Consider the following 19,892-nt stretch of genomic DNA (forward strand, 5'->3'; position numbering starts at 1 on the left):
ATTCCCTGCCATATGCTGGGGGATAATCTCAGCAAGCAACAAGGATTTTCATCTCAAATCCTAACAAATCTGCTCTACAAGGCTTCATAGTTTTTCTTATGTCACTTATGAGATAATACCTCTAAGCTGCTCCTCTCTGCTCTTTCTATGCCTTGTGTACACTCAATCACAGCACCCAACAGTTCCTGCCCAGGAAAAAATGGCAATTTCTCTGTGCCATCCTGGAAAAAAATCCCCTCTCTTGTCAAGAGTGAATATAAAATTTATCTCTTGGATAAACTCGCACTCAGGCTGTCCCCCTCACCCTACAAGTCCCATCCTCCAGACGAATGATGGCAGTGGATTTGAAACAATCTCGAATGAACCGTGGCACACCAAGCTCAGGGGGGTGAGGATTTGGTGGTCCAGCCCCCAAACTGATGAGAAATTCCTGCAACCCCAGAGTTTCCACCAAAGCCACGAGCAGTGCTGCTGCTGCTGCTGGCGCAGAGGGACGTGCGCACGGGATATTTTTATCTCCTCTTCATTGCCATCCCTGTCAATCCAAAACAAACTTGAACTAGTGGGAAAGATGGTTCATGAAGTGAAAAGGATTCCCTGGCTCGCTCTGCCACCACTGGATACGTGGATCCCTGCCACTGCAGTGGCACAGCTGCATCAGCCCTGCCTTCCCAGCTCTCAGCAACTTCCCAGACAAAACCAGCAAACCTACTGCTTGATTTTCAGCAGATGAAAAGCAGCACTAAACCACATAAGTATTATGTAAAATGATCTTTTTCTAAGTATATGTTTATTGTGCACAGAAGAAGTGGATTTAATTACAAACAACTGGAAGTTTTTAACAGGCTGGATTGCCCCCTACTCCCTTTCTAAAAACTAAAGTTTGGCAGCAGCTTTTGGGTTTCGTTGCAAGTCTTCTAAGTATTTCCTTGGAAAGACTTTACACTTGGTCCCAGGCAAGAAGTCAAAATCAACATTTAAAAAGCATGCCCTGCATAATTTCCAGGATTCAGCAGCGTTAAGGTATACTTTGGAGGCCAGGAGGAGAACCACTTTTTGTGCTTTTTGACTTGGTGCATAAAGCTGGTCTTCAGACAAGGAAGTTTATATTCCAAATAATATTTTTAACTACATGCGGTCAAGTACATAACTTATCAGGCCCTTCCTCAGCCCCCTCCCAGAATAATCCTGGAGACTAAATACTTTTGCAGTATTTAAGATTTTGCTTAGACCTCTACTAGAAGCAACAGATTCTCAAACCTCCTAATGCAGAATAATTCAACAGCAAACAAACTTTCAAATAACATTTTCTTAAATTCCTTTGTACCATAACATTGCCATTTGGGCTTGACAGTGATATTCAGCCTGCGTTGGCTGGTTCTGCACTCAAGTGGTTATACTCAGTTTCAAGGTGTGTCCAGGTGGGATGGCAGCACAGAGGTGACTGAGGGGACAGTGGACACTGCCCTTGCTCACATGAATAATCCCACTGGAATCACAAGGATATACACATGTTTAAGAAATACCCACTCAAATTTCATGCTTATTTTTGTTTGGGGAAAACAAAGGAGAAGAAACATTTTCCATGTGAATATCTGAAGTGCTGTTAAAAACAAATACATATTTTTCTGAAATATGAGCAAGTGAAATCCTGTATCACTCACCACCTAAAACCCCAAAACGCTACAGATAAGGCTGAACTTTGCAGGGGCTGGGAGAAATGAGAGCACAGGTAGTGTTAAGGGATCAGCGGAGAAAATATCTTAGCTTTTACAGTCTAAAAGGAATTTGTTCCATGCTTCTCATCAGCAGAGAAAAATCAGTTGTATTGAATTGTGAATTTCCTGTGTGGAGGTAAGGCAGGGAAAGCATCAGGACAGTATTTCACAGAGTATTTTTCTTCCAAGCAAACAGTTTTAACTGGTATTTATAAAAACCCCAAAACATCTGAATGCAAGTTTTCAGCTCACAACACCGTGCCCTTCTCCTCAGTATCTACATTTCCTCCCAATGTTAAGTCCCAGTCACACAAATCCCTCCATGCTCCAGAAAACCTCCCAGCTAACCAGTGATCCCGAGATTTCAGCATGAAAAACAACCAAGAAAAATGCAAATCCAAACAAATACAGCCCACAAACTAAAAATTGTGTTCAGTGGGGGATGGGGTAGGAAAGAGGAAGAGGTGGTGTACGTGCAATGAGGGTGACACAGAGAAAGAGGAGGTTAAACTCTGAAAAGTGACTTTTTTTCCCTCATTTCTCCAGCAGCATCTCCCCATCAGAGCTGCCAAGCAGGCACAGCCTGAGTGCACCCACGTTCTGGGAGAGCCTGGGGACAGAGGAGCTGCTGGTTTCCACCCCAGGCTCTGCTCTCCAGGCACAGACAGAGATGGACACTGATGTGTTTGTCACCTGCAGCAAGAAGCCAGCACAGCTCCTCATCTCCAGCACAGTGCCTGACAGGACTGCCCAGCTGTGGGTGTCCCACCCAAACTGCTGGAACCAAAACTGAAGAATCAGAAAGGACTAAAGCCTGGAGAACCCCTTCCTCCATCCTTTGGTCCCTGCAGGGGCTGGCACACAACACACATTCACCAGCAGCAAGCCCATGATCCAAACTGTTCCAGGGTATCAGGGAAATCTAAAATCTCTGCAATGTGACAGGAACAATTTAGAGTTGAGGCTCAGGTTTCTGGCTGCCAAGGGAGCAGCACACACCTCACAAGCTGCTCTGCAAGGCAGCCTGAGCAGTCAGAAACAGCACAAGATGTGACTGATTTAAAAGTCAAAGGAATGTTCTCAAAATGCAAGCATTACACTATAAAAGCAACTTATTTGGGTTTAAACCGCCTGTAACATAATGCAGAGGAAGCACAACTGTGACAGCACTTGTTCCCTCTTCCAAAACACTGAGGCAGAAGTGGCTAAACAGGGCAAGACTGTAAATTGTAAAACTGCAACTTACTCCATACTAGGAACCAACCCATCCTCCTCAGCATCCCCTTCCTTCACTTGGCAAAATAAAAATATCAACTTTCTGACATCTGTGTGACACCTGCTGCCATCCCTCTACATCCCTCAATGTAGAGAATACCCATTAGCTTTTATGCCCTCTTAGTGACATACAGATCTTTTAAAATGCTGCCCAGACACCGACACTGTGGGTTTTCTTTGCAGAGAGAACACATTAGAGGAAGTAAATAAAATTGTGGCTGAGCTATTTATAAAGCTTGCATGGCTTGGTTCTCAAATGCTTCACTGAGCAGGGGAACAATAAGAATAAGTCATGGAGTTCAACTTCTCGAGACACATTCTTCAGGTCTGAATATTGAAACCATCATAGATTTATATGCCTGGTAACTGAGCTTTCTCATGAAAAGCATCTGAGTTGTCCTCACACCAGGGAATTGCCAAGCTCTTTTCCTGACATTTTTAAATTGTGGAAATTAGAAGGAAATTCAATGAAATCATGCATATTTGTGAATAAGGACACTCCCAAATTTAAGGGAGCCAGGGAAGAACTGCACGTAATTAATTGCACTCCTCGAGGCTTTTCCTCCAGGGAAGCCCTTGCACAGGAGACAGTTCAATTTAAGATGTCCCAGTGGAGAATTATGCCAACAGTTGCACAGAAGCAAGCAAGACATTTTGCCTGCTCTGGCAGCAGATGGTGCTGACCAAGCAACAGGATCACAAGCTCAAAAAAGTCAGGTCAAAAAGAGACCACTGTTGGGGTGGAGTTTGAGCTTTAAAAATAAAAATTCTCAGATAACTCTGAAATTGGATCCATGGCTATAGATGAATGCAGCCTCTCTAGAGTGATGGATGATGATCTTTATGCCACCAGGCATTTAATGAGTGAAAAAACAGATCAGCACTACACAGAGATGGCATCTCTGCTGGAGAAAGGGAGAACTGTGTATATTTGTGCTGCTGTGTGACTGCACAGGCATGGCTGGTCCTGGGGATCAGGGGATCCTTCAGACTCCTCAACCCCTTCCCACAAAAATTCATGCTTATTCACGCACAGAGCATCCCTTCAGCATTAGCTCCAGCTGTGAAAGACATTAGTTTGCAGTTCAGAGCCCTGAAGAGAACATTCACCTTGCCTCTCACAGCATTGCCATCCATTAGCAGCCCTCCATCCTCACACACTCAGAGCAGTGCAGCTCCAGCTTTTCAGGCACCTTCCACTGCCAGACCCTGTCTGAAGCAGCTCAAACTTTGCCAAATTTCAAATATGCTGGCTGGAGCTATCCACACCATGTGTCTGCCTGAGGCTAATGATCTTTTTGTTTATGTGGAGGAAAGTCACTATCAGGAGCTCTCAAGGAAAAAAAACAAATGAAAACAAAACTAACCAAACCAAAACAGAACAAAACAAAGCAGGACATGAGAAGTAGCTTGCCTCTCCCCTTCCTATGAAATTTAAAATGAGAGAAATTACTTTACCAAGGATCTAAAGCATAGAGGTGCCACTGCTGACATTAAGTTGTTTTGAGGTTCAGCAAACAATCACAAATCACATTACACATGCAGCCAGCATTGCTTGCACACTGGGTAAAGCTTTCTCCAAGTTTGCAAAGCTTCCCAGTTATTTTTGTTTAGGGGTGAACATATTCCAAACCAGAAGATCTCCATTTGCCGACTGAAAAATCCCATTTTGGATACAGCAGTGGGAACTGAGTAGGACTCCTCTTGCACAGGCTCCTCATTGCAAAGGAAGATCCATAATTAGCATTCCACCTCCTTGCTGTCCACAGCAGGATTGTCATGTCTGCACTGGGAAGTACTGGGCAGATGGAAACCACAGAGATTCCCATGTCCAAGTGTTCTTGTAGTATCTGGTTATTCTTGGGAGCCCTATTGGAAAATATTTCAATTCCTTCACCACTAAAGACAGTCCATTTGGGGAAGTGCACAGTGCTGCCTCTCCAGCTGGTATCACAGTGTGCAGCCTGCTACAAGATACACACATCACAGGCATTCCCTAGGATACTTTTTTGTCCTATTCCTGCTTTTCTTAAAGGGGAAATCTGGTATAAGATGTTTAGTATGAAAAATCTTGTTCTTGAGAATTAGGAAACACCCAGGATAAAGATTCCTCTACATTTTTAGTCTGTTTTGTCCTGTACATCTTTTACATGATCTTCTGATAAGGATAACATGCTTTTCAGCAAGGTGTGTGTCCTCTCTTGCAGCTCATAATACATGGGGCACAAGAAACAAACTGGTTGTGAGTGAATGAAAATCTTGTCAACAAGATGGAATTTTGTCAAGCGCTCGAGCACATGCCTGTCTTTATAATTGGGTGTCCTCCTCTCCCACGCCATCCTGAGAGAAGCAGTGCCAAGATAACCTCCTGTGAGCTAGCAAGGGAATCACCACAAGAGAAGGGATATTTTGTGGGATATGCCATTACATGCTGCCCTGGAGAGCCAGGCCAGCTTCAGTCTGCTATGGAGCTGCCCCAACACAGGAGAACCAGCTGTGCTTCTCACTCCTGGGCTGCACTTAGAGCACCTAAAACTCCCTTTGTAAAAGTGCTGAGTGTTCACAACAGTGAGGTCCATGATCTAATTACAGAAAGTATTTACTAAAAAAAAAAAAAAAAAAAAAAACCAAAAGAAGTTGGGTACTATGGATGAAAATTAGTGATAGGACATATAAAATCACTGGTGCCTTTGGACAATTTCAGCTTTAGTCTTTGATGGCATTTCCCCCTCCAGCATCCACACAAGGAGGAGGATACCACCTCATTTCAAAGCATTTCACTGACATTTGTGGAGCATTCAGTCCCTGCAGTGATCAGTGCCACAGCATGAGGAGTTCAACAGTTCTTTATTCAGCACAGGGTATGGACGGAGTGTCGCAGATAGGGCACAGGGTGACACATTGTATGAGCAGGATAAGAATATTGAATAGCTGCTCATTCACTACACAACATCCATCTTGTGCCCTGAATGGAGTACCAGCTCTGTGGAAGAAAATACAATATAAACCATACAAAACAGTCTTTAATTATATGGCAGGCAGGGGCTCACCATGCAGCACACACACAGAGGGTGACTGTGGTCAGTCTTCACACTGCTATTTCCCAGCTTTTTAAAGTGTGTTTTTCTTTTATATAATATATTTCCACATAAAAACTTTCCATTTACATACCCTATATTCATATTTGCACCAGCATAAATATTTCTGTTAAAACCATTTTTACTGAAGCACTGATGTAGGGAAGATTCAGAATAGTTGTTATTTTATAAGCTGTAGTTTAATATAAATATTTAGGGTGACAAGTGCATATATATTTCTATTTGTATATTGCTATCTGCAGTTCGTTTTCAAGATGGGAACAAGCTACAAGTACTTTGTACATAGGCAGGAGTTCAGCCCGAGAGAGTGGAAAAGCCAAGTAGACAGCGATTGGCAAAGCACGGAGAGGGGACCAGCCCAAGCTCACTGTCTTATAGCAAACCAGATTCATACTTTCAAGTCTCTAAAAGAAAAAAAAAAATAGAGGAAAACCCACATTACTGTCACAAGAAGAAAGCACACGGGTAATAGAAATGTTTTATGACAAAGTTTAAAATCTTTTCCCCCATAACCTCAGACTTTCACTTTTAAAGCCAGGATTGTTCTCCAACAATAAAACAACCCCACGCAATGAAAAATCACCTCCTATTCCCAGTAGTATCCCTGAACTCACACTATGCTGCCAACATAACAGTGATTGTAATCTTGAAGTTGTGACTTGTATAGTTCACTAAACAAAACCCAGTAAGATTACACCTGGTTGAGCATTTCACAAAAACAAAGTGAAAAACCTCCCACTGCTCTGCTGCCAGTACAAAGTCAGATTATTGCCTCCAAAACAGAGCAAATGCAAGATCTTTGCTCTACTGAAATTAAGAGACCTTCCAGGGCTTGGGATGTTATCTTATAGTGATGAAAAAGCACTGAAAAATTTAAATTAAAGAAACATCAATCAATTAACGGCATAAAGGTGTCCATTGAGTAACTGCACTGCACACCCCTGAGCAGACAGATAAAATGATGAACTTGTCCTTCCAAAAAAAGGAACTACAATGTGGGAACATAAGTATCAGGCGTCTGAAGAGCATAAACTCAGTAATCCTCTGAGTAACAGATGTGTAAGTTACACACACACTACAACACCAAACCACACAGATGTGTAACAGATGTGTAAGTTACACACACACTACAACACCAAACCACACAGCACAGGCACAGTGACTTGTGCACTGCCTGTGTCCTGCACAGCCCAGCCATGAGAAGGAACACTCCACATTCCCAGCACAGCCCTTGGAGCTGCTGCAGCCACATGATACAAATAATTCAGCCTTGGGGACAGGACAGACCTGAAGCATCAGAGCAGTTTTCATCTAAAATGTTACTCCCAGAAAAAGAGCTGGCAGTCCCTTGCTGTCCATGTCAGCAATGCACCCCTACAGGAGCATGTCAGCCTAAAAATTTGGAACACAAGTGAGAAACTCCAAGTATCTACTGCAGCTTTTGCCATTGAGCTTCAGCACAAGCGAGGAGACACTCCTGGCTCTGCACATTTCCCCCACCCTAACTCCATTCCTTAGAGGAAGACTCAGCTGCAGCTTTAAATCCCAGCTGGATGCTCCTGGCCCCTGCACTCAACATCACCCTCCTGCTCAATTTGTGTGTGCAATCCCTAAGCAATCTCAGCACAGACACACTCATCTGTGGCAGCAATACCTGCTGATGCACATGAAGGATCACCAAATGTACCCCAAACTTCACATTCCAGTTTAGAAACAGAAAATCCTCAAAGCAACAGTGAGAGTGGGATGCAGGGGAGAAGCAGCAAGGGAAGGAAGCTAACTGGAAAACTGACAGTCCCTGTGCAAGGAGCAGGGAAATGGGTCTCTTAGGCATCCCAAGATTTACAAGAGGGCCAAAAAGTGACTTCCTGCTATTCAACTCCAGGCTGAAATGTAATAAACGACTGCCAGCATAACACTGACTCATATCCATCAGATTTATAAATCAGTATTTTGACAAAGAAAGCTCTGTTGGCTTCACCATAGACAACTCTAAACCACTCAGATGTGTTGTTCAACCCACTCAGTGTTCAATGTCATTGCAGCAAGACCCAGCTCTTTATTAAAAACCAGGCAACTGAAATACTGCCTGTAGAAGCCTGTCTCAGATAGCCTTTATGACTTAAAGGCTTGCAGATTAACATCAAAACTAGCCCTGCTGTTGGATTTTTTTTCTGACTTATTTAATCTACAATGAAAGAAAAGTTCTCACGGCTCCTCCGTCACACACTTGTTCACTACAGAACAAACTGGAAATACATTAAAACACCAAATGATAACACACCTACAGGTATGGGGTGCTTGAAAGGAATGCACGTTGGGTAGAGGTGTGATTCCTTACCCACAGTCACAGCACATGAGCTTTACTCTTCCCACAAGTGTTGCTCAACCCCCTTCCCATGAGGAGGAGGGACACCTTTATGAACAGATTTGTATCAGTATAGCTGCAACCACATCAAAAGAAGCTCTGCTTCTGGAATAGAAACTTTTACCACCAAGATGCAGAAAACAAGGTCCAATACTGTTTTCTAAAGCTCCTTAAAATTCTGCTTCTCTATTACAGGCTGCAAACACACACCAATAAGATGAAGGCCAAATTTAGCTATTTATGCCCTGCAGAACCACATGCACTCCAAGCGTGAGAGGTGCTAAAGTTATTTGTGAACATTCGAAAATATTTTCTGCTATTCCAAGATGCTCAGGGTAACCTGTATTCCACCTGCATTGCACTGGGAGGAGTGGGAACATTTCCAGCCTCTTTCGACTTACCTGAAGGCCAATACATGACTTTCTAAGCCTGTTTGGGTTGGGGTCCTGTACTACACAAGCTCAGACATCACACAACTGCATAATTAAAGTGCCTTTCCATAGGGCACCCCTCGGGAAGGCAATGCCGGTGCTGTCACCGTGCAGGAGCATCCTTGCCCGTGAGCCTTGCGCAGTCCAGGGCAGGGACAAGCTGCCATGCAGGGAACAAGGGCTGGAGCACGGGGCAGCGCTGGATGGAACCGCACAGCCCGAGAGGCTGCATCTCCCCGCTGTGCATCGGGGGGGAGGCGGAGCGGACAACGGCAAATCACTCCCGCAGACGGAAAACTCGGGCTTCTTCCTAAGGGGAGAGCCGCCCCCGCTGCTGCTGCTGCTGCCGCGGTCCCTGTGCATGGCTCTGTGTGAGGGGACAGCGCGGGGACAGCGTGGGGACAGCGCGGGGACAGGCGGCCGCGGCCCCGTTCTGGCGCCGAGCATCACCCGGGATGCGGCTGCTCCTTGCTTCGGGCCGGCCATCGCTCCCACCGCACACTGCAGCGGGCGCGGCCGGGCACGGAACCCTCCAGCCCCGGTACCGCGGGCCGGGCACGGCAAATCCCGGCCCCGTTCCCCCCGCGCTGCCGCAGCCCCGCCGAGCCCCCGGAGCCCCCGCCCGGCGCCGCCGCCACGTGCGCGCCCGCCCCGCCCCGGTGCCCCCGCGGCCGCCGCCCCCTCCTCCCGCCCGGGCACCGGCACCGGCACCGGCCCCGGGCCCCGCACCTGCCGGGCCCCGCTCACCCAGCAGCAGCAGCCGGTGCGTCTGCTTGTACTCGCGCTTCTCCGCCTTCAGCGTCTTGTCGATGCTCTTGCTCCGCTTCTTGTCCGCCCGCTCCTTGGCCACCAGGTCCTGCCGCAGCCGGTGCCGCACCTGCGGGTCCCCGTGCTCCGCCGGCGCGGGGGTGTCCGGCTCGCCGCAGCTGCCGTAGGGCGCGGAGGGGTGCGCGGCGGCCAGGCGGGAGCGCAGGCTGTAGCACAGCCCCATGGTGCCGGAGCCACCCGCCCTACGCGGGCATCGCTCTCCGCCGGGGCGGGCAGGGCGAGGCGGCGGCGCCCGGCGGCCTCTTAAAGCGGCCCCGCTCGGCCGGCGGAGCGCGGGGCCCGTCCCGTCCCGCCCTCCCGGCCGGTCCCGCGCCGCGGCCGGCGGGAGCGGCCGCACGTGATGCGGACATGTTTACCGTATTCTCTGGAAAGCGCCGGCCCCGCGGGGAGCGGCCCCCGCGCCCCCCTCAGCACCGGGGGTCGCGTCCGCAGCGCCCGGGGCCGGCGGGACACGGGGCTCGCCCCGCGGGGGTCAGCGCTGCCCGCTCCCCGCGCCCCCGCCAGCGGAGCCAGCGCTGTTTGACGTTTCAGCCTGGCCTGTGCCAGGTCGGGACCTGAGCCGACATCCCATCGTGAGGATGCTGCGGTGCCAGGGAGAGCCCTGGCTAGTTTGGACACCGCGCCTGAGCTCCTCCACACAACACCTGAGCCCGCTGGAGAGAAGGACACTAAGACCTGTGCCATTTTCATGCCCCATTTTTAGTTAATTTCCTGCCGCATATGTATTTTTCAGTGACTTCTTGTTATTTTCTACCGATGCTGTCATCCAGTGCAGAAGTAACTGACGAATTTCCTCTGGAGGCACCACATCTGCCTTCTGACAACAAACTTCACGTTTAGCTTCTCAGTTCTCTCAATTTACCTGGCCTGGGCTGGTGATGCTGATTGTGGCTGTACCCCTTCCCTGGCAGCATGGGCTGTGCACAGCGCTGCCAGCTTTGTCATGCTGTGTTTTGTACTCATCTCCGGCCAGCTCTGAGCATTCACTTATGAGATGACTAATGCTCTCTGGGGCCTGGCCACACATCCTGCACTCTGGAATTGAAGCTTTCCAATCAGCTCTCTGTGCTCTAGCCTGTCCTCTGCCAACAGCCCGTGTGGTTCTCACTGAAATCTCCATTTCTCCTCTCGGTGCTTGCTCACAAGTTAGGCGTCTTCTTGATGCAAATTTCTCTTTCAAAATCTCCTGCAATTGGTACAACAATTAGTAAGTGTAAGAATGAAATCACTACACGGCGGGGAAGTTCACTTTGCACATCACTGCTAGCCCAGGATTTGACAGCAGTTGCTGCCTGTTGCAGGAATAAATCCATCTCACATCAGGCTCAAGATGCCCACATGACTCATTCTGCCTCCACTGTTGTAATGCCTTTTCCTCTGGGGCCCAGAGTTCGTTCTGATGAACACACCCCTGAGAATGTAATATAACAAGAAAATGTAAAGGTCAGCCTAGAAGATTATTAGTAGTTTTCTTTCTCTTCCTCTGCTTTTTAGAGAGACACTGAGACGACACAAATCTTGTACTGACAGACAGGACAGTTCTTTGAAACAGGCTGGTTTCTGGGGATCTGTGCATGTGCCACCTGCCAAAAGGAAAGTGAACTCTCTTGAGGACTGTGAAGAAAACAAGCAAACAAACCCAAAAACTAAAACAACAAACGAGTAGGAACATTCAGCCTATAAATTTGTTCTCCTGACTCTGGGGGTAGGCAAGCAGAGTTTTCCTGCTGGTGCAATTCACAGCAAGACAAGTTTAAGGTCAGTCTGTCTTGGATTGGTTACTCTGAAAACTTTGCCAGTGCAGGTGACAAGTTCAGCAAAGCACACCAAGCCCACCTTGGCTGTAATGTCCATCCTCTGAAGGAGAAATCTGAAAATGAAGTAGGATTCCAAAGTGGAAAACAGACTTTCCCTCATCCTATTATTCCAAACCCCTAGAATAACTCATAAAACTTACCAATGACTTGTTTCAGGAAATCAGAAATTTTACATCCTGCTGTAACCCTGGCTATGGCCCTGGCTGTAGTTATAGCATAAATGTATATAAACTAGATGCATAAAACTAGAATTCCAGCTGTTAGCAATGCCAGGCACAGTTCATCACTGCTTACACCAGTTTTAATGAGTGGCCAAAAGTGACAGCAAGGGTAAAGTCACGTGTTTCACCTGGGTGAAGGCTGCATGACATAGACTGACAGCTTTTTGAAATCACACACAGTTTCAGAGATAGAAGAGGAAATTGCTTTCAAGATCTGCCTTTCCCTGACTCTCAAGAGGAGGAAGGGGATAGAGAATTGTGTTTTCCAGAACACTGGGCTGCAGATCTCTGCATTTTTATTCTGTTGTTTCTACCACCTACAACGGTGGGAAAAAGATGAAGAGGTTAAAAAGCAGAATGGGCCATCTGATAATGCAAAAAATATTAAGGAAGCAAAGAGGCAACAACTGTGAGACTGCAGCATTAAAATAAGAGACATGGACACACAAGCAAAAAAAAAAAACTTGGATGAACACTAGGAAACATGACAGCAAGAGAAATGTCAATGAGTAAAATTTGCATTTATTTGTACCTTGGGAGGGAAAATAACTGATTGAAATCAGACTCCCACTGCTGTTAGAGCAAGTGGTCCGTATGTACAGCCTCATTTCTTGGTGCAGAGCAGCACGTGTCAGCCCTGCTGCTGGCACTGCCCTGCCACAGGCAGCTGCTCTCTGGGCCCCAGTTTGCACTCAGCTTTTCCAGTGTAGGTGGCTGTAGCCTGGCACGGTGGTTAAAGACATCTGAGTAAAGGCTTAGCTCCTGAAATGGCCCCTGAGGCTGCTGTGCACATCTGGCTGGAGCAACAAAGGGGGCTGAGCACCCCTAAAAATAGATCGTGCTACCCAGTTACATAACAAGGCTTTTAGGGCATAAGGAGAGGAATCTACATTTGTGGGATTTGCTCAGTGTTTATGTGACTGGACTCCCACTACAGCCTGTGAGACTTTTCCATTAATTTTAGCTGAAGAGGATTCTATCTGGTCTTTGTTTTAGTTCTTTCCTTCACTTAACTCTTATTTTGCTGTCATTTCTCTGTTTCCTGCATTGTAGTTTAGGTAAAAAATGGTGACCAAGTGCCTAATTTCAGTCATGGATTCCTAAATTCTTGTTAAAGTATCAATCTAAGCTGTTAATTTTCTATCTAAAGAAGCCTGAGAATCAAGAGCTCCTGATACCTATAACCACAAAGCCACCATCACTTCACTACCCTCATCACCTCTCTTAATCTAAAAGGTGGCTCATCTGTAAAGTAAACATCATGATGCACAGATAAGGCACGATAGGTAGAATTAGCCCCATTTGAAATGTATTTCAGATATAAAATGACAAGAGGTATTGGTGCTTCTAGCCATGGCAAAGTGACTGAAGACATGGTCAACAACCTGTGTTGCTGTTACTGCACAGCAGCTTTCATCTGCCACCCCCTGGGCTCATGGGGCATGGGCTGGGCAAAGCCACCTCCATCTAGGACACTGAAGACCATTCCAAGTACAAAAAAGGCAAAGTCTTTGCTAGGAGAGACTGGAGCATGTAGATGCCCCTGGGGAGGGGACAATGTCCTGGTGTAAATGCCAGGCTGACTGACACCCTTCAATCCATCTCGGTTCCCATCAGCCACAGGAAGAGGTCCAGGGCTCCAGGAGCAAAGCTCTGCACTTCACTGAGTGGGGTGTGTAGCTGAGTAGATAAACATCCAGCTTATTAATACTCTGATTTACTTTGTGCAGATGTGAGATTTCCATAACATCTTTCATCCCCTGATCCAGCATTTGTCTTCTCTCTGGTCCCGACACTGCAGTGAGGGATAGAATACCAGGCACAGAGCCAGCCACTGCCACCATCCAAACTCTAAAGTACAAATTTTTCACTCTCAAATACAATAAAACTTGCCACCTTTCCCCTTGGCTATCTTAATGGCTGGTTTTCCCCTGACTATCTCGGTTTGTGGCTTCATGCCCCAGTTTGCCTTCAGGAATATCAAAATATTTTCACTTTTTTTTCCCCCCGGTAACAGACCATGAGTGAGTTTCCCTTGGGAGGCCTTCTCTGTCCTAGAGCTGTCACCTAAAAACAAAAAGATGAATGGCAAAAAGATGAAACCCCATTGTCAAATTCCCTCCATTCAGACATCACTTAAGCAGATGACTGAGCCAATCCCACTGATTTTACTGGGCTTTACACACAAATCTGGCATCAACTTTCCGCAGAAGAGATGCCCTGAGCTGGGCTAGAAAGCCACTGGGATTGCACTTGTGAAAACAGCAAAGCAATATTTTGATAAAGCAGCTTATTTCCATTTCTTAACTTCTTTTCCTACAGCCAGCAGATACTTCCTGCTTCCCCTCTGTCCCTGTCCAGCAGATAAAGGGACACGTTTGTTGTTGAGATCATTGTGGCACCCTCAGCAAGCCGAGGTTGTCATGGGACTCCCTGCACAAACAGAGCAGGTTTTCAAGGATAATACACAGCATAAATGAGCAGTCTTGTTCTGTCAACAAAAATCCGTGTGTTTATAAGGACCCTCGAGCGTGTTTTTAAAAATACTTGGGCGGGTATTTTTAGCTGTGGAGCCCGTGCAGCTGCCCTGAGACACCGAGCCCGCTGCGGGCGCCGCTCTCCCCCTCGCAGGTACCCGCGGCGGCGGAGCCCCACCGGGGATGCTCGGCAGGAGCGGAGCCCCGAGCGGAGCACGGCCCGTGTTGTTCAGCCTGCACTGACATCTGTCGGCTCTTATCAAGCCGGGTAGGAAAAAACAAGCCCGTGTGGTTTCACGCACCGAGATAGCGCCTGCGGCAGGGGCGAGGGACGGGCGGGCGATAAGGGACGGGCAGACAGCAAGGGCGAGCAGGCTTTGGAAAGCTCAGCTGGCAATGACCGTGTTCCCTGCGGAACGGGCGATCCCATCCATCGGCCTTCCCGCTCCCAGACCGCCCCGCTGTCCCGCCGGGATGGAGCTGAAGCCAGCCCGTGCTCTTCACTGCCAGCGCCTTCCTCGGCCCCTGTGACTAATTACAGCGGGAGGGCACGAACACTCATTTCTGAATCAGGGTCTGAGAGCATCACACAACCTTTTGGAAAAAGCGAGTGAGCTCCGAGCGAAGCGTTTCGGTTGAAGTAGCAAACTCTTACTCAGATGTACAATTTGGATAACATAACTGCATGTTTAGTGTAATAAGCAGAGAATAACTGTACGTCCTGGAGTCCAGCCAGCATCCTGCTTTGGTTAAAAGCCCCGTGCTGCAAACCCTGTATCGTATGTCAGCGCTGTTATTCGCGGAATTAACACGAGGCTGAGCTGAAGTGGGTGACAGGGCCACACGCTGCTCTGCCAGCCTTAGGGACGGAGCAGTTCCCGACCTCTGCTTGGAGTGACTCAAAGCTGAAGTGGGGCAAGTCCCAAGCCTGACTCTGCAGCCCAAGGGGCTTTCTGAGAAACACTCTGCAAACGTGGGGCCCAGCTGGTTTGGGCACTGATGGTCCCCACAGTGAGCAAAAGAAAGGGCAGACAGGAAGCAGGGAGGTATTGTGGGCATGGGAGGATGTCATGGAAGAGAACTTCTAGAATAGCATGGACTGGAGGCTTGAGAGAAATGGAGTCTACCATCAATTTTCTCTTTGAGTGGAAACAATCCCAGAAATCCTTGTCCCTGCTATTCCTCACAAATACTCATTATATGATTGGGTCAACAGCATTTAATTTTGGCCACAATGTATAATCTCATTTTTTAATGTCAAATTTGCCCTTTGATTTTAAAGACAGCTTGTGCTGTTCAGGTTCTGAAATAATTTAAAACAGAATTAGCTGATTTTACAGCTTTATAAATCTCTCCTGGTTGGCTCCAGTGTAAGTAGGCTGTTAAATTCTACCAGTAGAGATTTCATAATTTCTCTGAGTGCTGCAGTTTAATATTTGCCATTGAAGCACTGGGTCAGGCTGACTTTGCCTGCTAGTCTTCTCTGTTCTCATGCAGCTTTAAAGGAGAAAATGTCAGAGAAACAAGGGATCTACTTTCCTGGTAAAAAAAAAGCACAGAACATGAAAGCACCTCTGGCTGCGCAGGACAGGGGATGTGGGGAAGGCTGGTGTCCCCTCTGCCAGCAAGCCCTGGAGCAGCCTGGCAGCTCTGCCACTGAGCCCCTGTGCCAACACACTCCTGAGCCAAGGGAGAGTGGGAGCTGCCAGCAGCACGGAGGCTGAGCAAAGCCAGGCTCTCAGGAAGGTACTGCAGTGACATTCCACAAGAGCTGGGAAGCAGCAGCCCTGCAGAGCAGCTGGAGCTCCCACTTACACCTTCTCTGGGTATTTTGTCATGTCGCCTGGAACCTGCCTGTCATTAGGACTGCAGGAAATTTAGGCATCGATGCACTGTAGGTGCAGTTGTAGTCATAATTCTGATTATTTGTGCGCTGCTTCCAGGGCAAGATACCATCAGTGACTGGGAGGGTAACAAGGGAGATGCTCCCAGAGCACAGCAGCTGCATCTGCTCTGTGTCACACACTGTCACGGTCTGGGGACATTGTCAGAGCTTCCTCAGGCACAGGCTGCTGATCAGTCACAGCAGTGAAGTAGCAGGTTTTGGTCCATCCCCTGCTTGCAGCAGTGCAGTTTACACCCTCAGTTAATGAAATCTGAAACTGCAGCGGCTACACGTGCACAGGGAGCGGATTTCAATGCTCTCCTCTGCCCCATCACTGTGGGACGAGCTCAGTTGGCAGCAGGAGATGCCCCATGGCCCGCAGCCCATCCGTGCCCTGCTCGAAGCCGTGGCTGGTGCCGAGAGCCGGAGTCCTGTCGATGTCACCAGTGGAGTCCTCTCGATGTCACCAGTGGAGTCCTCTAGATGTCACCAGTGCCACGGGCTGGCCGTGCCTGGTCCTGCGGCACCGCATCCCTCCGAGTGTCCCCCAAGAACAAAGGCAGAGCTGCTGCTGGGGGCTGGCCAGCTTCAGTGCCGTCTGTAAACTGCTAATGAGCCCCCGTGTGTTAGCACCAGCCTCATTAAAAGTTAAAAAAAGAACGACACAGCTTCATTTCTTTCTCACCGTTTTGGCTATTATTTCCTTGCGTGCTTTCACACATCTGGTGTCTCATCAATCCAGGTGTCTGCCTTTTCTTCCTCCTTGCTAATGCTGCAGTGCTCAGGTGCAGGCACAAAAGGGAGTGATCAGGAATTTATCACCTTCCTTCATCTGGTGCAACAACAGAAAAAAACCCCTTGGCAAATACAAGGTTCCTTCTCATCCTCCTAGCGTGCTGTGTTTTGCTGTTACTTCACTGTCATATTTTTCAACTTCCCAATGTTTCTGTAGAGGAAGGATTAACTCTTTGCCTGGACAGAGCTAAAACACATCAGCTTGGAATGTCCAAGGAAAAGACTTGTGTTTGTTAGGACAGACAGACAGCTGCCCTTCACCCAGGAAGGTCTTTCTGTGCTGGCCTGGAGACCTGCAACCTCCACCGAACCAAGTGGAAAGGCACAAGTGAAAGAACAGTGATGTCAAGGAAAAAACACCTTGAAGGCTCATTTATAAAGCCCTCCTGGAAGTGGAAAGCATTCGTGATGCCCCTTGCTGATATTACTACTGAAAATACTGCAAGAGAATGGAACAATGAAGGCAATGAAGTCTTTTCATGGTAAGAAATGGTTCCATGTGGCAAAAAAAACATCTTACATGATACAATATACTTTGGTTTCTCTTCCATTTAAAAATTTCAAATGTGCTTTTCTGTATCTCAAGGAGTGTTTTTCACTGGGCATCAAAGGAAGTTTTGATGAGCTTTGTTAATTTTGGCTGAGGACATCTGTGCTCCCATTATGAAATAGCTCTTCCTACAGCCAGCACCAGCCAGTCTGCGATCTTTCCAAAAGACTTTAGGTGCAGAATGCAAAATTTACCATCACTCAGCCTTCACATGGACTGAATTAAATTCCACTGAGAGCAGCAATACCCTGGAGCTGGAGCAGAGAAGCAGATGAGTGTGTGGAGCCTGCAGAGTGTCGCTCCTGAACTGCCTCGCTCACGCTGGGGACTTCAGAAGGGCTCGTTCCTCTGCAGCACTGACACTCCACAGAGACAACCTCCCTTTGCCAGAGTGTAATTAAGGCACAGTCCCTGGAATAATTCCCTTTCCTGTGTGGGAGCAGCAGGCAGCTGCCAGGGCTGGGGAAGCCCTGGGAATTGGTGTGATCCAGGACATGGTCTGACCACCTGCATTGCTTCAAGTGAACATTTCCATCCATGTGCTGAGGGGTGCAAACATATTCCAGCATTCTGACTGAACTCTGGATGGGAGCTCTGCTTCACCCTCTGATTAATTCCCTTTAAAGCTAACAATAACATAGAAGGAGACTGCACACAAGTACCAGCCTTCAAGCAGCTTGTAATTGCTTTTTTGGCAAATAATCATAAAGGGCTCTGTGTTTTCAGAGCTGCAAAGTTCATTCACAGATACGTTTGGCAACAGAAATCACAGACCCACCATACACTCTCTGCTGGATTATCTACTACAAAGTCCTTAGCCAAAGATTAAAAGGAAAAATCACAGATGCATTTCAGCTTTCACAGTTTAAGTAGCAAATGGCTTCAGCAAATAATTAATATGACAGAAAGAAGATTTGCTGAGTAAGGCAACATTACCAATATTACTAGTTCAACTTGTGTTGATCTAGAAATCTAGAATCTGCCTTGCTAGTTAATCCTGCCCTGAGTATTATTAAAGAAATAAACCAGAAGTCTTGTGCTGTTGTACCTCTGCTGTCCCAGCCTCCAGTCTAGTTTGCTCTGAGCTGGGTTGGTACAGGATGAATAGGTGGAAATATTTAACACTCCATAGCCATTCCTCAAAAGCATTTGAGTTATTTTAGGTGGATCATTCAGGCCTCTGTGATGCTTGAGTTGCTACTTAGAATGTTCTTTTAAGTCTCTTTACTTGGCCTGTTAAGCATTTAGGGCTACATTGCATAGAGACTGTGTGCATTCATCTTAAACTCAAGGACTAGACTTTTGAGCATTAATTAAAAAAAAATCTGGGTTTTTTTTGTTTGTCTGTTTTCAATGTGGAGAGCACTTCTGCTCTGACTAGTTGTTTGTATCAGGAAGCAGTGAAACTCTAATTTAGAAAGGATGATCCTACAGCCACATTTCAAAGTACTTGTTCAGCAATAGAGTCTGGATTAAAGTGAAACATAAGGGATCAATAGTTCCCATTTCAGAGAAAATGAGGATTATTGGACAGAAAGCAAATTCCAACCTTTGGTTTGATGATTGGAAATGTATACAGTAAATGTACCTGCAAAGCAATCGATGGACACAGTTTGTGCTTTCCATCTGAGAACTGAAGGGCAAGGAAACAGGAACAGCTCCCTGTGAGCTTGTTCCCCCTTTTTGAAGCAATGAGAACGATTGTGTTGGCACAGGGACACTCCCTGAACCTCACCTTCACCAGCAGCTGGATTTCTGTTTTCATAAATGTTTTCTCCTTACTCATAAAATATGCATGGTTTAAATTGTAGTCTATCATATGTAACTTCATTTATCCTGCTGAAACTGTAGCATTCTTACAGTTCTTGTACATGAGTGTAATTTAGCATGGAAAGCTCGCCTGGAAAAGAAGTATAATTTTTTCCGCTCTTCTATTAGAAAAAAAAATTACTTTACTGACTTTAAATTCTATTAGCTGAGTTTTTAATAACTGATACGAACTTGCTTTCCTGTGTTTATTATTTTTGGAAACTTTTTTTGAAGAATAGTCTGTGCAATATACCTTTGGTTATTCTTTACCCTTAAAAAAAATACTCAGTAAACTTGGTACATGAAACAATCGGACACCATGAATATATGACCTAATTTATGAGTGTTGCTTTTTTTGGCACAACTTACCCCTCATTGAAAGCAGCACCCTGGAACTGCATTATTAGCTTGGCAATACCCACTGCAATGAAGAAGTAGCTGAAATCTGTACTTCTCCATCCCATTAACAATCCAAATTTTACAGCCCCACACTTTGAGGGAATAAATTGGCAATAAAAAATTGTTGACTTACAAAACATACCAGTTGCTATTTTATTTTATTTTAAACTGGCTTTTGGTCAGTTTTTTGTCTGAAGAAACGAAATCAGTATTTCAGAGTT

At 46.7% G+C, this 19,892-nt stretch overlaps 1 protein-coding gene across 1 annotated transcript in view; it reads right to left on the reverse strand.

Annotated features, from left to right (window-relative positions):
- The window catches only part of GNAS (GNAS complex locus), a 136,323-nt gene extending 126,314 nt beyond the window's left edge, over nucleotides 1–10,009 (reverse strand). The window contains exon 1 of the mRNA XM_030288467.4: nucleotides 9,638–10,009. Coding sequence (XP_030144327.4) covers nucleotides 9,638–9,881 — 244 coding nt within the window. The 5' untranslated portion in view covers nucleotides 9,882–10,009. The remainder of the gene's footprint in view (nucleotides 1–9,637) is intronic.
- Between the last annotated feature and the right edge of the window lie 9,883 nt (nucleotides 10,010–19,892).

Source organism: Taeniopygia guttata, chromosome 20, assembly GCF_048771995.1.
Source record: "Taeniopygia guttata chromosome 20, bTaeGut7.mat, whole genome shotgun sequence".
NCBI lineage: Eukaryota > Metazoa > Chordata > Aves > Passeriformes > Estrildidae > Taeniopygia > Taeniopygia guttata.